Source organism: Sapajus apella, unplaced genomic scaffold (assembly GCF_009761245.1).
Source record: "Sapajus apella isolate SASKATOON/1434 unplaced genomic scaffold, GSC_monkey_1.0 scaffold125, whole genome shotgun sequence".
In the NCBI taxonomy this organism is placed as follows: domain Eukaryota; kingdom Metazoa; phylum Chordata; class Mammalia; order Primates; family Cebidae; genus Sapajus; species Sapajus apella.
In genome coordinates this window covers 3,408,254-3,436,075 of record NW_022437065.1, presented here as the reverse complement: position 1 = coordinate 3,436,075, position 27,822 = coordinate 3,408,254, and the positions used below count along the sequence as shown (strand labels likewise).

General features: G+C 40.0%; 1 protein-coding gene across 4 annotated transcripts in view; it reads left to right on the top strand.

Moving 5' to 3' along the window:
- Nucleotides 1-4,433: 4,433 nt before the first annotated feature.
- MED14 (mediator complex subunit 14) overlaps nucleotides 4,434-27,822 on the top strand; it is an 86,695-nt gene continuing 63,306 nt past the window's right edge. The window contains exons 1-7 of one of the 4 annotated variants that reach the window (XM_032261669.1): nucleotides 4,434-5,167; nucleotides 10,106-10,132; nucleotides 12,750-12,855; nucleotides 24,797-24,970; nucleotides 25,608-25,737; nucleotides 26,480-26,608; nucleotides 27,302-27,409. In XM_032261669.1, the coding sequence (XP_032117560.1) occupies nucleotides 4,953-5,167; nucleotides 10,106-10,132; nucleotides 12,750-12,855; nucleotides 24,797-24,970; nucleotides 25,608-25,737; nucleotides 26,480-26,608; nucleotides 27,302-27,409 (889 nt within the window). In that variant the 5' untranslated portion in view covers nucleotides 4,434-4,952. The remainder of the gene's footprint in view (nucleotides 5,168-10,105; nucleotides 10,133-12,749; nucleotides 12,856-24,796; nucleotides 24,971-25,607; nucleotides 25,738-26,479; nucleotides 26,609-27,301; nucleotides 27,410-27,822) is intronic. The other 3 variants (XM_032261668.1, XM_032261670.1, XM_032261671.1) reach the window with 3 other exon arrangements.

Here is a 27,822-nt window from a genome sequence, read left to right as displayed (position 1 = left end):
CCTACTGTAGTACAGTCAGGAAGGCCTCTCTGAGGATTTTATCATTTAAACTGATACTTGAAGGATGAGAAAGCAGCCAAGAAACAAGTATTTCAAGTATCTGCAACATAATGCAACATATCTTCAGTGGGAGGGAATGATATGCACTATGTAACCAGTGAGATTACAATGTAATAAGGGAGTAAGTGGCAGGAGATAGGGCAGATAGAGAGGTAGGAAAAGGCTACTCTGCTAATGGCTTTAGAGGCCACAGTAAGAAGTTTGGGTTTTATTCTAAATGCAAAGCCATTACAATGTTATCATTTTTTTCTAGGTTGGTCAGACCATGCTGATGGTTCCTCCTCTCAACTTCACTATGAATGCTGCATCTGTTGAATGAATGCAGTTTCTGCTGTTGCTTTCCTTTTTGGATAAAAATTGATTGCAATATCTTATCAAAATAATGAAAAAAATTACTTTTCAATTCCTTTTCCACCCTTTTGAGTCTGAGGGGCAGCTGTATATTAAATGAAACTATGTATCATAATTTCATTTCTTCCATCAAAAGAGCTTTGAAGGAAATTCCCTTTTCTCCATGTTTTGCAATATTTTTTGTTCCTTTTGTTAAAATCAGATTAATCTCACCAAACATCTAAAGCATTTAAGTCAATCTAAGAGCTAGGAAAATATCATGCTGCTAGTTCTGCAACAATCTGAAGTGTGAATCAGGTGATCGCCAAATACAGAAACAACTGAAAAATGTGAATGAAAGAAGTATGTACCTATGCTATAGTGTGAAATATTATACTATAAGCTTTAAAATGATAAATTTGAAACTTTTCAAAAGTGGTTTGAATATGGGTCATTTCTTTAGCAACTCAGCCAAAGATGCTAACATTTTCTCGATCCTTCCCCAATAATTTACTCTACTAGCCCTTCCTATGTTTGCCAAGTGGCTATATTACTGAAATCAGCCCAATTGTCCCACAGAATCGATGTTTACAGTCTTTTAAAATAAACATAGATATTGACTCTTCCAGTTTTAAATCTTGATACTTATATTTGTCTTAACTGAGTTCCTTCCTCGGGAAAATAACCCTCATGCCTCACAGATAGTTTCAAGAAACTCAAACCAAATCACCGTATCTAGACAATGAGAAGCCAGGCCCCTCATCCTTCATGATTTCCTTACTTCTCCCTAATTCCTGTTTACCCACATGTAGTTACATTCCTTTCCCACTATATAAACTCCCAATTTTAGTGAGTCAGAGAGTTGGAATGACTACTTTCCTGGCAATAGTCGTCGTCTCAGTGATTGGCTTTCTGTGCAGGGAGCAATGGGACCGAGACTGAACCCCTGACATTTTGGTAACATTATCTGGTTGGGAGGTGGGATGTCACTGCACTCAAGAGCTTTCATTTACTTTACCTCTCTGGTCTCCAATAATTCAAACACAGTAAGTCTCATAGTCCTACTGCTGAATTTTCACCCTATTTTTCTTTACAACATTCTTTTTGATAAATAGTGCTTTTGCATTTTTAAAGATATCTATTCAACTCACAGAAATGTCAATAAACTCCAATCTGAGGTGGGTGCAATTTTCTCTTTTCTAAAACAATTCCCACTGGTTCATTTTTTTTTCTTTTTCTTGCAAGCTGGTTGTACTCTCTCTAGGTAGAATCTTACCGCCAAACAGAATGACTACCAAAAGGCATGGTGTATAACTACCTTTAATATATGCAATAAGGCAGAATTAAAATCCTATTAACATCACACAGAATCAGAACCTCAGTGTCAGAAAAGGCCTTAAGGATCATCTTGTACAACCACCTATCTTTTGTGTTGACAACCAAAGTTTCTTGACTGAAGTCAACATTTTTTTAAAAGCTAGAGATAGAAAAAAAAAAAAAAACCGCAATAAAACATGTCAAAACAACTACAAAAGAAATGGTCCCATTCTAGTTAACATTAAAAAAATCATTACTTATGCAAATTAAAACCATACAATTAATTTTTGTAGGGAACAAACAAATTGTGTTAGACCGTCTATAAATTAAAAAGATGAAAGATAATAAGCGTTGGTGAAGGTGTGGAGAAATGGGAACCCTTGTATACTATTGATGGGAATATAAATTCGTAGTACAGCCATTTTGGAAGACAGTATGGAGGTTCCTTAAGAAACTAAAAATAGAATTACTATATGATGCAGCAATCTCACTTCTGGGTATATATCCAAGGGAACTGAAATCAGTATGATGAAGAGATGTCTGCACTCCCATGTTCACAATAGCTAAGATGCAGAATCAAAGTGTCCATCAACCAATGAACAGATTAAAAAATGTGGTATATATACACAACAAATACTATTCAGCCTTAAAAAAGGATGAAATTCAGGCCGAGTGCGGTGGCTAATGCCTGTAATCCCAGCACTTTGGGAGGCCAAAGTGGGTGGATCACCCGCTGTCAGGAGTTCAAGACCAGCCTGGCCAACGTGGCGAACCCGTCTTTACTAAAAATAAAAAATAAAAAAAAATTCTTGTACTACTTGTTTTGGAAAAATAATAAAAAAATTAGCCAGGTGTGGTGGCATATACCTGTAGCCCCAGCTACTCGGGAGGCTGAGGCAGGAGAATTGCTTGAATCTGGGAGGCAGAGGTTGCAGTCAGCTGAGATCACACCACTGCACTCTAGCCTGGGGACACAGAGAGAATCCATCTCAAAAAAAAAAAAAAAAAAAAATAGAGTAGAATGGTGGTTACCACCAGAGGCTGGATAGGGCAGTGGGTGGGGAAAGGGGAAATATTAGTCAAAGGATACAAAGTTTCAGTTAGACAGGAGGAATAAGTTCTGGTGATCTATTGAACAACAATGTGACTACAATTAATAATAATTAATTGTATCTTTCAAAGATACCAAAGATCTTTGGTATCTTTCAAAATTGCTAAGTGGATTATTTGTTTATTTTTGAGAGTCTCACTGTGTGCACGATCTCGGCTCATTGCAACTTCCACCTCCCGGGTTCAAGCAATTCTCCTGCCTCAGCTGGGACTACAGGCACACACCACCACGCCCAGCAAATTTTTGTATTTTCAGTAGAGACACGGTTTCACCATGTTGTCCAGGATGGTCTCGATCTCCTGACCTCGTGATCAAGCCCCCTTGGCCTCCCAAAGTGCTGGGATTACAGGCGTGAGCAACAGTACCCGGCCTAAAAGTTCATTTAAAATTTTCTCACCACAAAGAAGTATGTATATAATGTGATAGATATTTTAATAGCCTGGTTTCCTCATTCCACAATGGATACATGTTTTAAAACATCACATTGTATGCCATAAATATATACTATCATCAATTAAAAATAACACTTAAAAATGAGGTAGCTGCCTTCCAGCAACCGTACCTGCAGGGCGTATAAATAATCCCAATGCATTTTAATAACTAGTATAATGATATTCTGTTTCAATGTGCTTTAGGACCACCAAGGGAGGGAGCGAGTGAGGTTACACCTTCAGAAGCAGATGAGCCAGTTTCAACAATGCTAAAGAATTACTCAAGTGATGACAGTGTGAGTACTCTAACCTTAGGGACCAGTATGAACCTCTGTTACACCTAAGAGAAGAGGGAGATGAAACTGCAAAAAGATGTTTAAGAGGGGTCACAGCAATGAATGCTTCTAATAGTGAATCTCTCTGTTAGCTGCATATTAGAATCACCTTGGGAAAGTTCAGGAAGTCCCCAAACCCAGACCTCACGCCAGATCAATTAAATCTGAACCTATGGGGGTGGAACCCACAGGCCTAAGTATTTTTTTAAAAAGCTCCTCAGGTAATTCCAAAGTACAGCCAAGGTTGAGAATATATGTTTTAAAGCAGATGCAAAAAATTAAATGTGGATTTGACGTGGGGGGAAGTGGTGGTAGGGATGGACGAACTGAAAAGCCCTTCGGAATAGAGCGGTGACTGCAAGAGTAGGGACAAAAACTGCATGAAACCCCATAGCAGGGGATTCAAGGACCGTTTTTGTGTAGGACTGACAGGATTTGGGGGACGGTGACGACCTCGGCATACACCCGACTCTATTAAAGTTCAGTTATTCTGCCAGCGGCCCTGTCCCTACCCGCAATCATATTTTCTTGCACGTCTTCCCACAGTTAAAAAAAAAAAAAAAAAAAAAAGGCGAAAACGTTCTCCCACGTAACGCGCCGTGGACGTGTATGGGAGGAGCAAAGGCCTGAAACTCACAAGCGCGCGGCCGCTACTATTTCTTCGCGATTCCAGATCCAGAATTCACGAACATCTAGAGGAGGCTCTCCCGGCTGTGTGTTTGTGCCCCAGTTAGGGAGCCATGGACGATTTCTCTAGGCAAATTGTCGCCTTTACAACGCCAGAAGGCAGAGGCTGGAGTGAAAGCGGCGGGGGGTAAGGGCGGGGCAACTGCTGACGTCCCCGCTGACGACTCCGGCTCCGCCCTCATCCCAGTTTCCGGCGGCGCGCGGCTCCCTTTTCCGCTTTCCCGCGCGCGCACCGATACCGCCTCACTCCCACGCGCCCCCCAGTGCTGCCGCGCTAGACAGCGGAGAGAACAGATACTGAGCTGTCGGAAAGGTCCACTGCAGATCCCCCTTCCGCTCTGCCGAAAGACTTCCGCTTCGGGCGGTCAACATGTACGTTGCGGCTGTCTGGCGAAGCTGCTGCTGAGCATTTGCGGACGCGCAGCTTCCCCTCTGCGGGGCCGCCCTGCTTCCCCCGGTTCCCCGCCTCCCCCCGCCCCTCGCTCCCGTCCCTGGGGTCGGCGGACTTCTCGCTACATGGGGGCGGGCTTCCGCGGTCAGCGCACGGTTTCCTGTTCTGAGGCTGCCCGGCGGTAGGCGGGGGCGACTCTGCCCGCGCCGGCTTCGGCGCGGTGACCGAGCGCCTGGGAGGCTTGAGGACCGTATCCTGTGCCGTTGAGCCAAGCCCGGTCCTGCGCCGCCATGGCCCCAGTGCAGCTGGAGAACCACCAGCTGGTCCCGCCCGGAGGCGGCGGTGGGAGCAGTGGCGGACCCCAGTCTGCCCCAGCCCCTCCTCCCCCGGGAGCCGCCGTGGCGGCGGCCGCTGCAGCTGCTGCTAGCCCGGGCTACCGGCTGAGCACCCTCATTGAATTTCTGCTGCACCGGGCCTACTCGGAGCTTATGGTGTTGACGGACCTGTAAGTGCCCCGAAACCCCTGCCTGTTCCCCAGCCCCCCTTCCCGCCCAACCGGCCGAGACGTTTGCACCTCCCTCTCTCCGAGAGGCTGCTGTGTTCTCCGCTGGACTGCTTAGTCTAGAATTTCTGAACTCGTGGGGTTCGGCGGAGGTGGAGAAACAGCTTTGTATCTGGGGTCTTCCTGACAACGGTGTAATCGAGACTTGTTAATTTTGCGTGTTGTTACACTTACACTGAAAATTGTATGAAATTTTTGTCCGAGTTCCCAGCAGAACTCTCTTGATTTCTTGGCTGGAATACATAATATTCCAGCTTTTAGAAAAAACTCCATAGATGGGAAATCTGTGTTACAGTCTCTTGACGATACGTTTTAAATATAAGCTGTAATTTCTTCTAAGTTAATGCAGGAGCTCTATTGTGTATAAAATACAAACTTGGATTCAGAGTACTTTTTTCTGCAGCCTTTGAGTGTTTGAGGTCTTAATGAAGTTAGTGTGAGTAGAATATTTTTTGGTAACTAGTCTGTTATTTCCTGGAGTATGAAGGGGGTTTATAAATCACCTAGTTATCCATGAAATGCCTTGGGGCATGATTAAGTTGTTAATCCCTTCAAAATAGGATCAGAATATACTAATGAATTTCAGTGTGTGAAGAAAAGGCACCATAACATTTTGGGAGTCGGTTGTACATCTTATAACCCAGGTTCAGGAAAAGTTAATCAGAATTTTATTTTTTCATCTGTTGCAAGACTTCAGATCAGGGTTATCAATTGAGATACATTAGTATGCAGATATTAGGCTGTAAAGCATCACAGTAATTTGTTTTTAGAGACTGATAACAGATACTTGTTTGAAGATGACTAGAAGAATAGGTTCCACTTACTCCTATAAACATCATTCTGAGTTTTGGTGTACTGTAGTTTTTTGAATGGGACCAAAAAAAGAAGGTAAAGAAGCCTACCCATGGCTAATGAGAAATTTAAATAGCTGTCTAGGATTAGGGACTATTGTTAGTGATATACTTCTCTATACCATTTATTATTGGAGTCCATAAAAATCCAAGAATATTATCCATGAGAAAGTTTCATGTATATGAAGGTCACCTGTCCTATATATAGAGCTACGGACAAAAAATGTTGAAAACTGCTGTTGTCAGTGGTGTAATTTGCTTTTCCATAGTGGATTTGTAGAAATTCCTTGAATTGTGATTTTTTTGTTTTGTTTTGTTTTTTACTATTTTAGGACTTGGTTTATGAAGAGAGGAACATCTGTTTTATGGGTGTAGAATAAGTATGTAGTTATAGTCCCACACCCTTTATATGGTGATGATTCCCATATTTGTATTTCCAGCACAGAGCTCTCTGATGAACTCCAGACTCTATATGCAGATGCCTACATTTCAGTATCTAATGGGCATTTCAACATAGCAAGTCCGGGACTTAACTCCTGATTCCACTGTCCTCCCTCCTGCAAAACCTTTGCTGTCTCACTAAAGAGTATCTCCATTCTTCTGTTGTTGCTCAGGCCAAAAATTTTGGAGTAATTCCTGGCTCCTGTTTCTTCACATCCCACATACATCAGCAAGTCCTGTCATCTTTGACTTTAGAGTCTGACTATTTCTCAAGACTTCCATCAAGTGTTGGTCCAAGCCACCTAATCCTTTACCTCTGTACTGCAATAGTCAGCTCACTAGTATCTCAGTAGTTCCCTTGCCCCTTCTACAGTTTGTTCTCCACAAAATAGCCAGGATGATTTTTAAAAAGTGTCTCTGCTCAGAACCCTTCAATGGTTCCCCATCTCACTTAGATTAAAAAGTTTTGATAATTGTCAGGCGTGGTGGCTCATGCCTGTAATCCCAGCACTTTGGGAGGCTGAGGAAGGGGGTCACCTGAGCCCAGGAGTTTGAGACCAGCCTGGGCAACATAGCAAGACAGGTATGCACCACCACACCTGGTTAATTTTTGTGTTTTTAGTGGAGATGGGATTTCATCATGTTGACCAGGCTGGGCTGGAACTCCCCACCTCAGGTGGTCTACCCCCCTTGGCCTCCCAAAGTGCTAGGATTACAGGCATGAGCCACCGTACCTGGCCTCCAAAGCTTGATGTTTCTTGTTAGTACCTAGCACACTGCCATCTTAGAGCCTTTGCTCTTTCCCTAGAAATCTGAGTGTATTGCTTTCTCATTAGTCCTTTAAGTCCTCATTTACATACAGTTTATCAGAAAGATTTTCTCTGACCACCTAAAAAATAGTACTCTGCTCCTTCACTCTATCCTTACTTGCTGCTTTTTCTTACAGCACTTATTACCACTTGACATTATTAGTTTGTTGTCTGTTTCACCCCATGAGGATAGAGATTTCGATTTGTTTGTGACTTTCCTTGGGGCCTAGAACAATGCCTGGTACACAGGGCTTAACTAAGTATTTATTGATTTCATACATGAATGAGTGAATTTTTGATACACAGGTATATTAAAAAACTTTTTTCAGCTGGGCGCAGTGGCTAATGCCTGTAATCCCAGCATTTTGGGAGGCCGAGGTGGGCGGATCACAAGGTCAGAAGTTCGAGCCAGCCTGGCTAATATGGCGAAACCCTGTCTCTACCAAAAATATAAAAATTAGCTGGGTGTGGTGGCGGGCGCCTGTGGTCCCAGCTACTCAGGAGGCTGAGGCAGTAGAATCGCTTGAACCTGGGAGGCGGAGGTTGCCGTGAGCCGAGATCGCGCCATTGCACTCCAGCCTGGGTAACAAGAGCGAAACTCCGTCTCAAAAAAAACCAAAAAAAACCCATAACTTTTTCAATTTTGATTGTGGTAATTATTAATAAAATTAGTTTGGGAACTTACCATGGAAGTTCCTAAATAGTGTATTTTCCCTAGAAACTGTCAGGATTACTATGTTAATGTAGAGCCAGTGTCCTAGGTATACTTTGAGTCTTTAGGGAAACAGTTATTTCAGCAACATTTGATGCTTGTCTGTGAACTAGTGAAGGTAAAAAGGACAGTGTTGGCAACTTAGGTGGTTTTGTTTTCGCCTCAGATTTCTGGATTTTTTCCTTCTGCTTGTCCACCTCCCTTCCTCCTTAACATACATACTCTCTTCCTAGAGTTTACTCTCTGCGTTGACTTTTTAGAGAACTAGGTTCTACTCTTTATTTTTTTTGAGACAGGGTTTTTCTCTGTCACCCAGGCTGGAGTTCAGTGGCACAATCATGGCTCACTGCAGCATCGACTAACAGGGTTCAGATGATTCTTCCATTTCAGCCTCCCAGGTAGCTGGACTACTTGCCACCACACTTGGCTAATATGTATTATTTGTAGAGATGCGGGTTACCATGTTGCCCAGGCTGGTCCAAAACTCCTGGTCTCAAGCGATCTGCCCGCCTCAGCTTCCCAATGTGCTGGGATTACAGGTGTGAGTGAGCCACCGCACCTGCCCCCCCCCCCTTTTTTTTAAATTCTTTTAATTAAAATCAGAAAATGCCAGGATCTCAGTCATGTAAACTTGTCTTATTGTGCTTTGGTGTAAATAAGTTTCTATGCCTTACTTGCCAGCATTTGCATTTTAGGGCTTTTACCCTAAATAGTAGCTTTCTTATCCATAAAAGAATTTCAAATAGATTAGGAGGAATGGGGGAAAGGGGAGGCAGGCAGCAAAGCCTGTCTTTTATCCCTGATATGATACCACTTCTGACATGAGATGGTCCTTTTGGGGTCTCTGAGGCAGGTAAAAGATGCGGGAACAATGATTCCTGTTCTTTCTATCCCCAGAGACTCTACTCCTCCTCTCCCGCATAGGTCTTTCTCATTCTCCCTCCCTTGAGGTGAAAACAAGGGCTGTGGCTTCTCAAGGAGTGTTCTCAGGAGGTTTGACATGTAGAGGAACTTGCCAGTAGCTGTCTTTATTTGCAGTGTTCTAGCAGGGCCGTAATTTCTGCTTTATCCTTCGGTTCTGCTGGCTCTTCCAGCCACTACCTAGTTCGCTTTGTCATCCTGAACATAACTTTAACTCTCATCTCACTGTCTACCCTAATAATAGCTTGTAACTATAAGCCAGAGCTCATTTTAATATTTTCTCCTCCTTGTACTTTGAACTTCTGAAAGTAGTTTTAGTTTTTCTGTTCCTGTGGCACAAGGGTGGGAGACAATCTGAGTGGCTGAGTGTGTATGCTTTAAGAACTGATTAGCTGTGAGAGAGGCATGAGAGTTGTTTAGGCCATTAAATCTTGGACCATGGGATAGAGGTTAACAGAATGTGGCAATTCAGGAGGCATTAAGGATCTTTCTAGGCATCAGTGGACGTGAGTGTTAAATGGTCTAACTTGTCAGGGAAGAAGTTGACATTGGTTGCTGGCTATCAGCATTGGAGGACTAACAAAAAGAAATATAAAAATCCTATTAGAGCTGTTTAAAAGCAATAAAAAATTTTTCATCTAACCACCATGCAACATCACAATTACTGTAAAACCCTTGATATACATTGGCCCTTTTGTATGCTTAACTTCTAATTTTGTCCACCATAACACAATGTGAAGGGATTATTGCTTGGAAACAGGTATCCATTGGATACAGGGAGGCTGGCAACCAAGTAGTAAGTACTTCTGCATCTGTGACCCTTTTGGTCTTAAAGTAATCTTTTCTCTGATACCCTATGATATAGTGTGCTAATGTGGAACTTGGGTTTTTTAAACGTTTGAGGTTCATGCAATATGTTTTGAAGCATTTTGAATGGAGAGAAATGTTCTTTTGTTGGTTTTTGCCTTACAGCCAAATCTAAAAAAGAATAGGTAGCCATATGAGCCTGTAGTAGCTGTTTACCCAGTTTTTCTGAAACATTAACATATTTAATAGAGTAAAAGTAAAGATTATTATCACTTTAGAATGAAGGTGTGCATGTATTTAATCACTTTCTTTTTTTTTTTTTTTTTTTTTTCCTTCTTAGACTGCCAAGGAAATCTGATGTGGAAAGGTGAGTACGAAAAAACCTTAAAGTCTCTTTATTGATCAATCTATATGAGTGTTGGCATGTAGGTATGGGTGGTGTAGGGCTGTGGATTGGAAACATAGGCCCAAAGAGTCTAGAATGATTTTTTACACCATGTGTTTAAGGAGTCTTAGGAAATGTAATTTCCTCACCCTTAGCAATACTTGGCATGGGACCAGTTCTAGATCTTCTATTCTACAAACCTTTATTGAGTGACTGACCTGATCAAGTCCCTAAGGGTGATACTAAGACATAGAAGATATAGTCTGTAAAGGAAAGTGCTGAGGAGCAGCAGACTGGCTTTAGAAAGTTGGCTGCTAATTTATCACTTGCTACAATGATGCTATTAAGTACTTTGGAGAATTGATAGTTGCCTACTTCTCCTACTGTTACATAGTTAACATTTTGGTGCAGTTGGAGGTTGGAGCTTAAGATTTAACACAAGGCTAGTATGTTTCCAGAGGCCAAAGGAACAAGCTACATTAAAGTTCCAAATAAATCATATGATGGAGATTTAAATTGTAACTACAGTGTAGACTACTTGACCATGTCTTTGGCACTACTTAAGCTCCTTGGTTGATTTTTTTTTTTTTTTTTTTTTTTTTAAATATCAAGTCACTTGGCAGCTTTTTAGCATTTTTTTTTTCTTTGAGATGGAGTTTTGTTCTTGTTACCCAGGCTGGAGTGCAATGATGTGATCTTGGCTCATCACAGCCCCCGCCTCCTGGGTTCAAGCAATTCTGCCTCAGCCTCCCGAGTAGCTGGGCCTACAGGTGCACACCATCATGCCCAGCTAGTTTTTGTATTTTTAGTAGAGGTGGGGTTTCACCATGATGACCAGGATGGCCTTGATCTCTTGACTTTGTGATCCATCCACCTTGGCCTCCCAAAGTGCTGGGATTATAGGCGTGAGCCACCGTGCCCGGCCAACTTTTTAGCATTTCTTAGTGGCAGCACTCTTCAACCCCAGCTTACCTTCTGATCAAATTAGACATGGATCAAAAAGGTAGAAGTGGAAGAGACAATTAAGGCAACCTGTGTTATGGTTTGGCCGGTCAGTATTAAAGTAGGAAAATGCTAAGTCAAGGATGTGTTCTGTCCAATCCGGGATATGAAGGGAAACTGGGCCTTTGGAAAACTGACTCATGTTCCCTATCGCTTGAGACAACATGGTGTCAGAAAACTGCATTACTATCGCTTACAAAGGGGAACATTTCCATTATAGTAGAGGACTGCCTTTGGGCAACTGAATTAATAATAGACGAGTGTGTTTGCTCTGTGAGAGGAGCAGAGACCTTGCATCCTCTATAAGCCATTGCTGAGTTAGAGTGAAGAAGGTACGGAGGTTCCCATCCCTGAGATCTCCCGGATCTTAATGTGTTTAACATTTCTGCTGTGTTTCAATCTTGTCTTATGATCTTTCATGGACACTGGCAAAGAGTCATAATTATGCCTTGATTCTTCCCTTTATAGTACCACTAATCATATTGCTGGCTGATCTTTAAGAGCCTTTTAGGGTGCTTGTGGGCTATGTATGCTCTCTGTAGGAGCCAGCCTCTGTAGCCTTCAGTCAGGATTGTACTTCAGCAAGAACTTTGGTGCATTGCGTCATGGTGGTGGTATTGGCAAGATGCAGAGATGTGGATTGGATCTGTAGGTCATTGAACAGCTGTACTAAGATTAATAGGTCAGAGTCTGCTTGGAGGGAGGTTGGTGTCCTGCTGAGTCCTGTCATCAGTCCTGGCTTGTTGAATATTTTTTTCGGCATCTTAAAGTAAACCATGAAAGATATAATTAATCAGTTTTGTAGCTGCTATGAAGTTGAGAGATCTAGCTAACACGTTGATTGACAACATAAACTTTAAGTAAAGCTTTTGGGGCTTTAGGATGAGATGATAAAAGTACTGATGAGTATTCAGGGAAAAGGAATAATAATAGTGAGTATAGGATAAAACTAGATATGGACAGACCTTTTATTTTTGGTACTCAACATAATTTCTTTAACTTTACATGGATATTTTTTAATGTATCCAAGCTTGTCGTTGAAATTAGTTTGGTAAAGAGTTACATACTTAAGTTCTTTAATTATTCAATCTTTAAAATCATGCTGGTCCAGGATGGGAAATGGTGCCCTTTTGTAGAATGAATACAGTTTCAGGCTTTGGTAAAGATCAATTTCAATTCTTTTCACTTACTAAAAGGGTTACTAATTACTTACTAATTAAATTACTCCTAATTTCAGTTATGAACTTATAATTCATAACTCCTCATTTGATCCCTTCTGTGAGCCAGTTTACTTATACTGCCATATGCTAAATTTAGTACATTTTTGTAAACAACTTTCGTTACAATATAAAATGAATTAAAAAATGTGATTTATTGCTAAAACATTCTATTGGGTTTATTGTTCTGAAGTGAAAACTAAAACATACAGATAGTATACAAAATGTGATAAAAGTTAATATTTAGTTAAATATTTTAGGTGGCTCATTTCGTAGTGGTTGTAAGCAAAGGTTGATTTTTTTTTTTCCCCTCGGTTGAAATAAATTGTGAAATACTCTTTCTAATATGTTGGTTCATTAAGCGTTGTTTTATTTTATAGGAAAATAGAAATAGTGCAGTTTGCTAGCCGGACACGCCAACTCTTCGTTCGATTATTAGCTTTAGTGAAATGGGCCAATAATGCTGGCAAAGTGGAAAAATGTGCGGTGAGTTAAATTTTTTTATTTTACTTTGTATAAAATAACTTTTTGAATGTTGTAATAGGCATAGTTTTACAATTTAGCTTTAACTTATCCCTGCTGATTTGAGTGACATGTGAACAATCATGTTTCTGTATGATAATATATATTTCTGTAGAAACTTAATATTTGTTTATGGACACCTGATCAGAAAGAAGAGTGGGAGATATCTGGAGACATCATTACATGAGGAGACTTTAAATATGAGACTGGGACTAAAGGGGAGAAATTGTTAGTTTATATTTGTGCAATTCCTTAGAATTTGCAAGCTTCTCTGTTAAATTTTGCTTATTAATTCTTGACAATCCTGTGAGAATGGCAGAGTTAGTATTTTTTTTTCCAGTTTTTTAGATGATGAAATGATAAAGTCCCTAGAAGTTACATGGGTTCCTCAAGGTCACAGAGGCTGATAAAAACATTTTTCTGTTTATTTATTTATCAACTCTCCAAACTTCCACTGAGCACAGGGTATAGGGCACAGAGGATGGAGTCTTCAATAAGGAATAGTCCCTGCCTTCGAGAACCTCATAGTCTTTTGACTGTTGAATCGCTCTTTGGAATGCAAAGTAACATGCAGTGCAGTGTACCAAAGATACTAAAATCTACCAAAAATAAAGTTTTATGCTATGTTTAAGAAGCATTAAGGAGTAAAAACTTGATTTTTTTTTTCAGATTGTTCACTGTTGGCATATAGAAATATTACTGATATTTTGTATGTTGACTTTTTATCCTGTAACTTTACTGAATTTATCAGTTCTAATAGTGTTTTGGTGGGGTCTTCAGGTTTTTCCAAATATAAGATTATATTATCTGCAAACAAGGATAATTTGACTTCTTCCTTTCCAGTTTGGTTGCCCTTTATTTCTTTCTTTTGTCTGATTGCTCTAGCTGGGACTTCCAGTACTATGTTGAATAGTAGTGGTGAAAGTGGACATCCTTGTCATGTTCCAGATCTGAATGAAGGGCTTTCAGTTTTTCCCATTTAGCATGATATTAGCTGTGGGTCTGTCAAATACGGCTTTTATTATGTTGAGGTGTGTTCCTTCTATACCCAGTTTTTTGAGGGTTTTTATCATTAAGGGATGTTGAATGCTTTACATGTGTTTTCAGCATCAGTTGAAATGATCACATGGTTTTTGTCCTTCATTCTATTGATATGATATATCACATTGATTGATTTGTATATGGTGAACCATCTTTGTATTGCAGGGAGAAAAATCCCACTTGGTCATGATGAACGATCTTTTTAATGTTTTGTTGAATTTGGTTTGCTAGTATTTTGTTGAGGATTTTTGCATCAATATTCATCAGCTATATTGGCCTGTAATTTTCTTTTTTTGATGTGTGTCTGGTTTTGGTATCAGGATAATACTGGCCTTGTAGAATGAGTTTGGAAGTTTTCCGTCTTCCACTATTTTTGGAATAGTTTAAGTAGGATTGGTATTAGTTCTTTAAATGTTTGGTAGAATTCAGTACTGAGGCCATAAGGTCCTGGGCTTTTCTTTGCTGGGAGACAAGTTCTAATTAATAATGAGTTATAGCTTCAATCTTATTACTTGTTATTGGTTTATTCAGGTTTTGGATTTCTTCATGCTTCAATGGTCACAGATTGTATGTGTCTGGGAATTTATTTCTTCTAGATTTTCTAATTTATTGGCATATAGTTGCTCACAGTGGCCACTAATGATCCTTTGAATTTCCGTGATATTAATTGTAATGTCTCCTTTTTCATCCTTGATTTTATTCATTTGGGTCTTCTCCCTTTTGTTCTTTGTGAGTCTGGGTAAAGGTTTGTCAATTTTGTTTATTTTTTCAAAAAACCAACTTCTTGTTTCATTGATCTCTTGTATTGTTTTCTTCATTTCAAATTCATTTATTTCTGTTCTGATCTTTATTATTTCTTTTAATTTTTGTTTCAGGTTTCTCTTGCTTTTATAATCTTTAAGGTGCATTGTTAGATTATTTATTTGAAGTTTTTTTTCTTTTTGATGTAGGTACTTATAACTCTAAATTTCTCTCTTAGTGCTGTATCCCATAGGTTTTGATATGTTGTGTTTCCATTATTTATTACAATAAATTTTTAAATTTTCCTCTTAATTTGTTCATTGACCCATTGTTCATTTGGGAGCATATTGTTTCCATGTGTTTGTATAGTTTCCAGAATTCCTCTTGTTATTGTTTTCTAGTTTTATTCCATTATGGTCAGAGAAGATACTTGATATTATTTGAGTTTTTCTGAATGTTTTAAGACTTGCTTTGTGGCCTAACATATGGTCTGTCCTTCAGAGTGATCTATGTGCTGAGAAGAAGAATGTATATCTTGCATCCTTTGGATAAAATGTTCCATAAATATTTATTAGGTCCATTTGTTCCATAGTGCAGATTAAGTGCAATGTTTCTCTCTTGAGTTTCTGTTTGGGAGATCCATCCATTGCTGAAGGTGGGGTGTTGAAGTCTCCAGCTATTATTGTATTGACATCTTACTCTTTAACTCTAGTAATGTTAATATTTGGTTTACATATCTGGGTGTTCCAGTGTTGGATACACATGTATTTGCAATCATATCCTTTTGCTGAATTGGCTCCTATATCATTAATGACCTTCTTTGTCTCTTTGCATAGTTTTTGTCGTGAAATCTATTTTGTCTAAGTATAGCTACTCCTACTCCTTTTTGGTTTCCATTGGAATATAAATCCTTTTCCATCCCTTTATTTTCAGTTTATGTATCTGTGCCTTTACGGGTGAAGTATGTTTCTTAAGGGCAACAGATTGTTGAGTCTTGCTTTTTTTAAATCCATTTCAGCCACTCTGTGCCTTTTTATTGGAGAGTTTAGTTTATTTACATTCAGTGTTGTTATTGATAAGTAGCATTTACTCCTGCCATTTTGTTATTTGTTTTCTGGCTGTTTTGTGGTCTTCTCTTCCTTTTTTCCTTCCTCCCTGTCTTTTTAGTGAAGGTGATTTTTCTCTGGTGATATAATTTTTTGTTTTTTATTTTTTGTATCCATCTTTTTTTTTTCTTTTTTCCTGAGATGGAGTCTCTCTGTTGCCCAGGCTGGAGTGCAGTGGTGTGATCTCGGCCCACTGTAACCTCTGACTCCCGGGTTCAAGTGATTCTACTGTCTCAGCCTCCTGAGTAGCTGGGATTACAGGCTTGTGCCACCTCACCTGCTAATTTTTGTATTTTCGGTAGAGACAGGGTTTTGTCATGTTGGCCAGCTGGCCTTGAACTCCTGACCTCAGGTGATCCACTTGCCTCAGCTTCCCAAAGTGCTGGGATTACAGGCGTGAGCCACAGCTCCCAGCCTATTATATGATTTGAGGTTACTGTGAGGCTTGCAAATACTATCTTATAACCCATTATTTTAAACTGATGACAACTTTGATTGCATAAACAAACATGCAAAAGGAAAACTAATGAAAACTCTGCAATTTAACTTCATCTCCCCACTTTTTAACTTTTTGTTGTTTCTCTTTAGTTCGTATTGTCTTGAAAAATTCTATGTCTTTAAAAGTTGTTGTAGTTATGATTTCCTGTTGGTTCATCATTTAGCCTTTCTACTGAACATAGGAGTAGTTTACATAGTACAATTACAGTGTTAAAATATTCTGTTTTTCTGTGTGCTTACTATTACCAGTGGGTTTGTACCTTCAGATGATTTCTCATTGCTTGTTAACATACTGTTCTTTCAGATTAAAGAACTCCCTTTAGCATTTCTTGTAGGACAAGTGTGGTGTTAATGAAATCTCTCAGCTTTTGTTTATTTTTCCTTCATGCTTGAAGGATATTGCTACCAGATATGCTATCCTAGGATAATTTTTTTTTTCCTTCAGCACTTTAAATATGTCATGCCACTCTCTCCTGGCCTGTAAGGTTTCCACTGAAAAGTCTCCTGTCAAATGTATTAGAGAGCTCCATTGTATGTTACTTGTTTCTTTTCTCTTGCTGCTTTTAGGATCCTTTCTTTATCCTTGACCTTTGAGAGTTTGATTATTAGATGCCTTGAGGTAGTCGCCTTTGGGCTAAATCTGCTTGTACTTGAATGTTGTTGATACTTTCTCTAAGTTTTGGAAGTTCTCTGTTATTATTCTTTTGAATAAACTTACTACCCCTATCTCTCTGTTTCTACCTCCTCTTTAAGGCCAGTAACTCTGAGATTTGCCCTTTTGAGGCTATTTTCTAAATCTTTTAGGTGTGCTTCATTCTTTTGTCTTTTGTCTCTTCTTACTGTGTATTTTCAAATAACCTGTCTTCAAGCTCACTAATTCTTTCTTCTGGTTGATCAGCTCTGTTATTAAGAGACTTTGATGCATTCTTCAGTATGCCAATTGCATTTTTCAACTGTAAAATTTCTGCTTGATTTTAAAAAATTATTTCAATCTCTGTGAAATTTACCTGATAGAATTCCGAATTCATTCTCTGTGATATCTTGAATTTCTTTGAGTTTCCTCAAAACAACTATTTCGAATTCTCTGTCTGAAAGATTACATGTATCTGTTTCTCCAGGATTGGTTCCTGGTGCCTTCTTTTGTTCGTTTGATGAGATCCTGTTTTCCTGAATGATCTTGATGCTTTTAGATCTGGGCCTTGAAGAGTTAGGTATTTATTGTAGTCTTTGCAGTCTGGGCTTGTTTGTGCCTGTCCTTCTTGAGGAGGCTTTCCAGATATTCGAAGGGACTTGGGCCCCAAGCTCAATAATGCTGTGGTTTTTGCCTACTCATGGAGGTACCGCCTTGATGGTCTTGGATAAGATCTGGAAGGTTTCTCTGGATTACCAACCAAAGACTCTTGTTCTTTTTCTTTAGTTTCTTCCAAACAAACAAAGTCTTGCTCTTTGTGCTGAGCCACTTGGGACTGGGGATGTGGTGATGCAAGCACCCAGGTGGCCACCACCACATGGGTGCACCTGGTCAGACCTGAAGCCAGCACAGCACTGGGTCTTGCCCAAGGCCCACTGTAACCACTACCTGGCTACCACTTATGTTCACTCCAGGCCCTAGGGCTTTATAATCAGCAGGTGGTGAAGCCAGTCAGGTTTGTGTTTTTCAGGGTAGCAAGTTTCCCCAGGCTTTGGGTGGGCCCAAAGATGCTATCTAGTGGCCAGGGATTAGAGTCAAAAAACCTTGGTAATTTGCCTGATATTCTTTTCTTACTGCGGCTAAGCTGGCACTCGAACCACAATAAAAGTCTTTCCTGCTTTTCCATCCCCTTTCCACAGGCAGAGGAGCCTCTCCCTTTGGCCGTCGCCGGCCCATGGTGGGGGGTTCTGCTAAGCCACCACTGATGTTCACTTAAAACCTAAGCGTTCTTCAGTCAGCTTGTGGTGAATACTGCCAGGCCTGGGACTCATCCTTCAGGGCAGTGGGCTCCCCTCTGGCCCTGGGGAGGTCCAGAAATGCTGTCCAAGAGCCTAGTCCTGGACTCGGGGACCCCAAGAGCCTTCTTGGTGCTCTACCCAACTTTGGCTGAGCTGGTACCTAAGGAGCAAAACAAAGTCCCCTTTACTTTTCCCCCTGCTTTTCTCAAACAGAAGGAGTCTTTCACCATAGCCACTACAGCTGAGTATGTGATTGGTCGCACCTGAAGTCAGCACATCTCGGATCCCAAGGTCCACGGCCCACTACCTGAGTATCGCTGCTGGTTATTCAGGGCCCAAGGGCTCTTTTATTCAGCAGATGATGAATCCTGCCAGGATTTGGTCCTTTCCTTCAAGGCAGCAGGTACCCTTCTGGCCCACAGTGTGTCTGTGTCATCCATGTGCTAGGGCCTGGAATAGGGCCTCATCACTCTGCCTGGTGCCCTGTCCTACTGTGGCTGAGCTGGTATCCAAGATGCAGGACAAAGTCCCTACTCTTTGCTCTCCTCTCCTCAAGCAGAAGTAAGGAATCTCTTTTGTTGTTGCAAGCTGTGCTGCCTGGGGTTTGTGGAAGGGTAGTGCAAATACTCCCTGGTCCCCCCAGCTGGTGTATCCCTAGATCATGTGCCACCCCAGTCCTGTGGCCCTGAGCCCAGCCTAGCATTAGGAGTTGCCTAGGAATTGCAGTGCTTGTATCCTAGACTGCCTTTCATGTTTACCTAGGACTCCAGGGTACTTTGGCCTATAGTAGCAAGGCTTGCCCAGAAACTGAAGTTCTGACCGCTGCGATGGGCAATTCTCTGGCCAAGGCTGCTCCAAATGCTCCTTCTGTACACTGGTGCTGGCTGGCCCAGCACAGCTTTGCTCTCCACTATGACAGGGCAGCTCTGAGTTCAATGTAAAGTCCCCCAGTCACTGTTCTCTTCCCTCCCTTAAGTACATAGATTCTTGCTCTGTACAGCAGGGCCTTTGCTGGGGTGGTAGGGGAGGGGCGGTGTCAGTGATTCAAGACTCTCTCTCTCCTGCCCTCCTCAATGCCTCCCTCAGTGATAGGAAGTTAAAACCAAGCACTGTGATTGCTCACCTGATTTTTCATTTTTGCAATAGTGCTTTTCTGTGTGCAGATAGTTGTAATTTCATGTTCCTGGAGAGGGGGTGACTGGTGCTGGCTTCTATTCCACTATCTTGCACTGACCCTCTCAGCAGTTTTGTTTCTGATACAGATGTGTTTATGTCAGGGATAAAGTCCATCAAGGAGAATTAGAGGGATTGTTCATGTTTCAACACTTCCGTTCTCAACCTAATGTTATTTAACTAGTTTTATTAGAGATTCTCGATAATGATCTTTGGCTGTGCCAGACGTGTTATGAGTGTTTAGATCCACAGTTTATAGAACTTTGACTAATGATAAAATAACTTGGATAACATTTTGCCTAAGAAAAAGAGAAAATATCTGTCATTCTCCTAGAGATTATTTTTCAGTAGCTTTATTGAGATATAATTTACCCACTTAAAGTATGCAGTTCAGTGGTTTTTATTATATTCATAGATATGTGCAACCATCATCACAGTCAATTTTAAAACATTTTAATCACCTCAGAAAGAAAACCTGTGCCCATTAGTTATCACCCCCCAGCTCTCTTCCAGCCCTAAGCAGCTGCTAATCTACTTTGTCTCAACTGATGTGCCTGTTCTGAACATTTCATATACATGGAATCAAATGTGTTGTGTTGTGATTGGCTTCTTTAATTTAGCTTTTTTTTTTTTTTTGCTTAGTATTTTCAAGATTGATTCGTGTCATAAAATGTATCAGTACTTCATTCCTTTTTATGGCTGAATTGCATGGATAATACTACATTTTGTTCATCTGTTCATCAGTTAATAGGCATTTGCGTTCTTTCCAGTTTTGGATTATTATGACAAATGCTGTTGTAAATAGTCACATCCAAGTGTCTGGACATATGCTTTTATTTCTTTTGAGTGTATACCCAGGAGTGGGATGGCTAGGTCATATAGTAACTCTTTGTTGAACGTTTTGTGGAACTGCCATCCTATTTTACGAAGTGGCCACACCATTTTACATTTCCACCAGCAATGTGTAGAAGTTCCAGTTTCTCTACATCCATGCCAACACTTGTTGTTTCCCGACTTTTCGAATTTAGCCATCCTAGTAGGTATGAAGTGGCATCTCAATAAAGTTTTAATTTGTGTTTTCCTGATGACCCATGATGTTGAACATGTTTTCATATGCTTATTGACCATTTGTATATCTTGTTTACAGAAACATTTATTCAGTGTTAAATTCTAAAGGAGATTATTATTGAACATATTTACAGCTGGTGTGTGAATACTTAAAAACAATATGGATTAGTTCTTTGTAAACTAAGACTGTCCATCCATGTGAATGGATTCACTAATCAGTTATTCAAAACTCAAGTTTCATTTATGTCTTTATTTTTAAGACATGGAATCTTACTCTGTCACCCAGGCTGGAGTACACTGGTGTAATCACAGCTCACTGCAACCTCAAACTTCTGGGCTCAAGCAGCCCTCCCACCTCAGCCTCCCTGAGTAGTTGAGACCACAGGCACACATTACTGTGCCCATGTGATTTTTTTAAGAGTTTTTGTAGAGGCAGGGGTCTCACTTTGTTGCCCAGGCTGGTTTCAAACTCCTGGCTTCAAGCAATCCTCCCACCTCTGCCTCCGCCTCCTAAACTGCTGGAGATTACAGGCATGAGCCACCACACCCAGCCAAGTTTCATCTTTGTTAATTATATTTCTAAGTTCAGGGAATGTAGCTGAAGCTAGTGTATTTTGAGTTCAGTGAAGTAGTTTAGAGAGTGTTTCATTAATTGTTTATATTTAAGTGGAGCGGTAGAGGCTGGATAAACTGTGGCATCCCAATAGGGTTGATGCATGTCTTTCTCAGGGAAGGTCTTTGGTACTCTTTGAGCTTGACTTTGGTCTGATAAGCATTTTTACAGTGACCTGAGTTAAGGGAGACTTAAGATGGCCTAAATCTGAGTAAAAGCCAGTTCAGAAGTTGAGAATGTATTAGCAGTGTCATGGCTGCTAATAAGTTAGGGTTGGTGGCATTGATAGAAATTCATTGTACTAGTCATAGAAAGTAGCATTTTCACTGGGTCATGTTGTATACTGGGTCTAACTAAGAATTAGAAGAAATACTTTTTGTGTTGTTGTTTCAGCTCTTCTGATTATTGACTTTCTTTGGGCAAGTGTCTTAACCTAAACCTCAATTTTCTCATCTCTGAGGTCATAGTAATTATCTGGTTCTATTTCTTAGAGTTGCAAAAATCAAATAACATGTTTGAAAACACTAAGAGATTGTAGAGCATTTTTACATGTTTGTGTGATGTTGGTATTAATTCTGGGTACTATGTCTTCAGTTGGCCACTGACAGCCTGTTTGAAGGACATGAGAGAGAAGACTTTATTGTTCTAGAATTGAATTAGAAGATGGCTGGGCACGGTGGCTCATGACTGTAATCCCGGTAGTTTGGGAGGCGGAGGCGGGTGGATTACCTGAGGTCAGGAGTTCAAGACCAGCCTGGCAAACCTGGCCAACATGGTGAAACCCCGTCTCTACTAAAATTACAAAAATTAGCTGGGTATGGTTGTGTGCCCCTGTAATCCCAGCTACTTGGGAGGCTGAGGCAGAAAAATTGCTTGAACCCGGGAGGCGAAGGTCACAGTGAGCAGAGATCACGCTACTGCACTCCAGCCTGGGTGACAGAGCAAGACTCTGTCTCCAAAAAAAAAAAAAAGATACAAGGTTTAGGGAGGTAGTTTTTAGCTCAGTGATGAGCTCTACTAGTTTAGGTATCGTTATGAAATGCATTGAGTGGAAAACTGATGGAAAGGATTTCTGTATTGGGCATGAAGTTGACCTATATCTCATAATGCGTGTTTTGGAGTGTTTTTCTGTCTTCTTTCTAGGCACTGTTCTAAAGGGTTTTTATGTGTTAACTCTTTTTTTAATTGATATAGTTGTACGTATTTTGGGGGTACATGTGATATTTTGATATATATAGTGATCAGATCAGGATAATTGGGATATTCAGTACCTTAGACATTTTTCTTTGTGTTGGGAATGTTACAGTTCTTCTCTTTTGGTTGTTTTCAATATACAATAAATTATTGCAAATTATAGTCTCTGTACTTTACTATCGAATACTAGAATTTATTCCTTTTAACTATATTTTTGTACCAACTTTTCTTCATGCCTCCTTCCCCCTTCCCTGCTTCTCCTAACCACCATTCTAGTCTCTACCTCCATAATATCCGCTTTTTTAGCTCCCACATGTGAGAGAGAATGTGCAATATTTGTCTTTCTGTGCCTGGCTTATTTCACTTAACATGATGACCTTCACTTCCATACATGCTCTTGCAAATGGCAGGCTTTCATTCTTTTTTATGGCTGAATAGTATTCCATTGCGTATATTTACTGTATTTTATTTATCCATAAACTGTTGATGGACACTTGGGTTGATTCTGTATCTTGGCTATTGTGAATAGTGCTGCAGTAAATGTGGGAGTGCAGATATCACTTTGGTATGCTGATTTCCTTTCTCTTGGTTAGATAGCAGTGGAATTGCTGGATCATATGGCAATTCTATTTTTAGTTGTTAGTGGGTTTTTTGTTTGTTTGTTTGTTTTGAGATAAGGTCTCTTTCTGTCACCTAGACTGGAATGCAGTGGCACAGTCACGGCTCTTTGCAACCTCAACCTCCTGGGCTCAAGTGATCCTCTTTATTAGCTGTGACCACAGGCATGCACCAGTATGCCAGGCTAATTTTTTTGTTTTTTTTAATTTGTTGTAGAGACAGGGCCTCCCTGTGTTATCCAGGCTGGGATTACATATGTGAGCCACCACACACAGCCTATTTTTAGTTTTTTGTTTGAGGAACCTCCATACTGTTCTCTGTAGTGGCCATAGTCACATGGTCACCAACAGTGTATGAGGGTTCCCCTTCCTCCACATCCTCACAAGCATCTGTTATTTTTTTGTCTTTTTGATAATAGTCATTTTAACTGGGGTGAGATGATATTTCATTGTGGTTTTGATTTACATTTCCTTGATGATTAGTAATGTTGTATTTTTTCATATACCTTTTGGCCATTTGTATGTCTTCTTTTGAGAAATGTCTATTCAGGTATTTTGCTTATTTTTTAAGTGGAGTTATTTGGTTTTATTTTGCTATTGAGTTGAGTTCCTTATGTATTCTGGATATTAATCCCTTGTCAGGTGGATATTTTGCAGAATTTTCTCCCATTCTGTGGGTTGTCTCTTCACACTGTTGATTATTTCTTCTGCTGTTTAGAAGCTTTTTAGCTTGATGTAATCTCTTTTGTCTATTTCTGCTTTTGTTGCCTGTCTTTTTTTTTTTTTTTTTTTTTTTTTGAGATAGAATCTCACTCTGTGGCCCAGGCTGGAGTGCAGTGGTGCGATCTTGGCTCACTGCAACCTTCGCCTCCCAGGTTCAAGCGATTCCCCTGCCTCAGCCTCCTGAGTAGCTGGGACTACAGGCATGTGCCACCACGCCTGGCTAATTGTTTTTGTATTTTAGTAGAGATAGGGTTTCACCCTGTTGGCCAGGACGGTCTTGATCTCTTGACCTTGTGATTTGCATGCCTCGGCCTCCTAAAGTGCTGGGATTACAGGCATGAGCCACCATGCCTGGCCTGTTGCCTGTCTTTTTAAGATCTTACCCAAAGAAATCTTTGCCCAGGCCAGTGTCTTAGAGCATTTCCCCAGTGCTTTCTTCTGATAGTCTCATAGTCTCAGGTCTCATGCCTAAATTAAGCCTTTAATTCATTTTGAGTTGATTTTTGTATAATGTGAGAGATGGGGATTCTAGTTTCATTCTTTTGCATATGGTTATTGAGTTTTCCCATCACCATTTATTAAAGAAACTGTCCTTTCCCCAACGTATGTTTTTGGTGCTTTTGTGTAAAATGAGTTGGCTATGTGTGGATTTCTGGGTTCTCTATTTTGCATTAACTCTTAATACTGAGAATAACTTTATGAGATTGGAAATCATTATCACCTCCATTTTACAGCTGAAAAAACTGAGGCACAAAGAGATTAAGTTACTTGCCCAAGGTTACAGGGCTTACGTAAGTAGCAGAGTTAAAATGGAGAACAAGGCAGTGTAGGTCTAGGAGTCCATGCTGTTAACTCCTTCATTATCAACCAACTCTGGAAGTGTGTAAGAGGAAAACAAACATTATTCTACTTATTTTTCCTAACTTTGATATTATGTATGTGTAATGTTAAGGATGTAGAAATGAGTTAGGAAGCTTTTACTTTTAAAGTGACAGAAAATTATTGCTCTTAATGTCAAATACAAATGTATTAAATATTTCTTCTTCAAAATAGTAGAGAATATTTGAAGAACTACTTTGAAATATGGAAAACTTATTATATTAATTCCTCTTGAAGTTTACTTTGGAATGATTTAACAATATATAGTGTGAAAAGGAGATCATTTTCAGGGGAGCTTAATACATTTACCCTTTACTTTAAAGATGATCTCAAGCTTTTTAGATCAGCAAGCCATCCTGTTTGTGGACACTGCTGATCGCCTGGCCTCGTTAGCTAGAGATGCTCTGGTCCATGCACGCCTGCCTAGTTTTGCCATCCCATATGCCATTGATGTACTGACTACTGGATCTTACCCACGGCTGCCAACCTGCATTAGGGTAAGTGCTTTGCCATGTTCCTAAAGACTAAAGGTTTTAGCATTGGATTGGATTGTATAATAATACAATCCAATTAAGTAGCCCAGCAAAAACCATATTGTTAAAACAAACAGTACATATAGTTCACTTTTTTCTCTATAACTAAAATTGTGGTTTTTAAAAATAAGTTGGGACCAGAATGTGAGTAGATATAAAAATGGGTGAAGGTTTTATTTTTTCCCCCAGGGGTGAGCGGTTGTACAAACATAGCAACATCTATTTCAGTTGTGAAAATGCTACATGCTAGTTGCTTTTTGAAAGTGTTTTAAACATTGTTTTGGTAGTTTACTGACTTGGTGCCACATTGTATTTTATACTTGTTAAGAACTTGTGGAAGTTATCAAGTGATATTACGTTGGTTCATAAATAGAGCATAAAGGAGGTTATGTTGTATTATGATCTCAGATAAATGACTGGAATCATTGTTGCTCTAATGCATGATAGTAATGGCCATTGTTATTGGATGTAGACTGCAGAAATGAGTGTTGAGATTCTCTTGGGTAAAGTATGAAAACACTATATAAAGACAGACAAAGGTAAAAAAAAAAAATTATCCCTTTTTGTACATTATTTAAAAATCACTTAAATTTTTTTTCAGGATAAAATTATTCCTCCAGACCCAATTACCAAAATTGAAAAACAAGCCACACTCCATCAGCTGAATCAGATTCTTAGACATCGGCTTGTAACCACAGATCTTCCTCCTCAGTTAGCAAATCTTACAGTTGGTATGTACATGAATTTTCTTTTTTTAAGAGTTGATGGCCAGGTGTGGTGGCTCATGCCTGTAATCTCAGCACTTTGGGAGACTGAGGCAGGCGGATCACTTGAGGTCAGGAGTTTGAGACCAGCCTGGCCAACATGGTGAAACTCTGTCTCTACTAAAAATACAAAAATTAGCCAGGTGTGGTGGCACACACCTGTAATCCCAGCTAATTGGGTGGCCGAGGCACGAGAATTGCTTGAACCTGGGAGGCAGAGGTTGCAGTGAGCCAAGCTTGCACCACTGTACTCCAGCCTAAGTGACAGAATTTACATGTTAGAATATTTTCTTAAACAGGTTTTTTAGTTTTATAGTTTTATTCAAATAAATAGCATTATGAAAATTCGACTCACAATTTTGTGGTGTTTGATTCTATAACTTGTCAGCCATGTCATTTCTCTTTACTACCTAGAAATACAGTGCTGGTATTTGCAGCTTGGGAGTGGGACTGGAAAGAGAGAAGAGTTCCCAGAGTTGAGCCTCAAGAAAATATTGTTCATTTATGTTAGAAGAGTTGCCTTTCATTTCTTGACCTGGAAGCTGGTTACTTCTTCTTAAGGAACCATTGAATTGTTTGAACACTTATGAAAGAACCTTCACTCTATTTAAAAATTTTTATAAGTAAGACTGAAAGTTCTAGGTCAAGAGGAAGATTCTCATTTTCTAGTGAAGTATACTTCCTTTTCTTCATCTTTTTCTTCTAAAAGCAAATGGCCGGGTGAAGTTTCGTGTTGAAGGAGAATTTGAAGCCACATTGACTGTGATGGGAGATGACCCCGATGTTCCATGGCGTCTTCTCAAGCTAGAAATTCTAGTTGAGGATAAGGAAACAGGAGGTAAATCATAAGTAGTGATTTAAATCATAAATGTTAATTTAAATGTTTGATATTTTTATATTATTGAAATATTCCTGCCTGGGAATGATGGCTCATGCTTGTAATCCCACCACTTTGGGAGGCTGAGGCAGGTGGATCACTTGAGCTCAGGAGTTTGAGACCAGCCTGGACAATATAGCAAGACTCCATCTCTACAAAAAATTTAAAAATTAGCTGGGCATGGTGGTGTGCTTCTGTAGTTCCAGCTACTTGGGAAGCTAAAGTGGGAGGTGGGAGGATCACCTGAGCCTAGGGAAGTTGAGACTGCGGTGAGCCATGATCATGCCGCTGTACTCTAGCCTGGGTGACAGAGCAAGATCCTGTCTCAAATATACATATGTATGTGTGCGTGTGTATGTATATATATATATGTATGTATGTGTGTATATGTATTTATATATATATATATAGCTTCAGAATAATAAATGCATGTAGCAATTTATCCTGTAATATGAAGCAAGTTTTATAATTGTAACTACTTATTGACCATGGAAGTTTTAGTGTTTCTCAGAGTGCAGTGTTGTCTAGTTTCTGTAGATAATTTCAGTTCTTTTTTTAAAAAATTCATTGTTATTATGTGCTTGCTTAGTTGGTACAGTGACACACTTGTACACCTATTTTACTAACCACCTTCTTTTCTCCTGCCAACGGAAGATGGGCGAGCTTTGGTTCACAGCATGCAAATCAACTTCATCCATCAGCTGGTGCAGTCTAGGCTCTTTGCTGATGAGAAACCTCTTCAGGATATGTACAACTGCCTACGTATCCTTCTGAAATTTGAGACATGTATTTGTAAGGATTTTGTGGTGCTTCTCCCACGTTTTTCATTTGTCCTTAATCTTGAACTGTAGCAGCCTACATTCCTTGTCCTCATCTCCCCTACCCTTTTTGGGTACAAATAGGGCTAGAGAACTGGCCACTATGAAGAATAGTGATATGTCTATAATAAACCAAATTTGAAATTTTACTGTTGACTTTGCAGGTAAAAACAAAAAGTGATTAGTTAAAAATAGTATTGTTTGAGGCTGGGCAGGGTGGCTCACCCCTGTAATCCCAGCACTTTGAGAGGCTGAGGTGGGTGGATCACTTGAGGTCAGGAGTTTGAGACCTGCCTGGCCAACATGGTGAAACCCCATCTCTACTAAAAAAAAAAAAAAAAAAAAAAAAAAATTAGC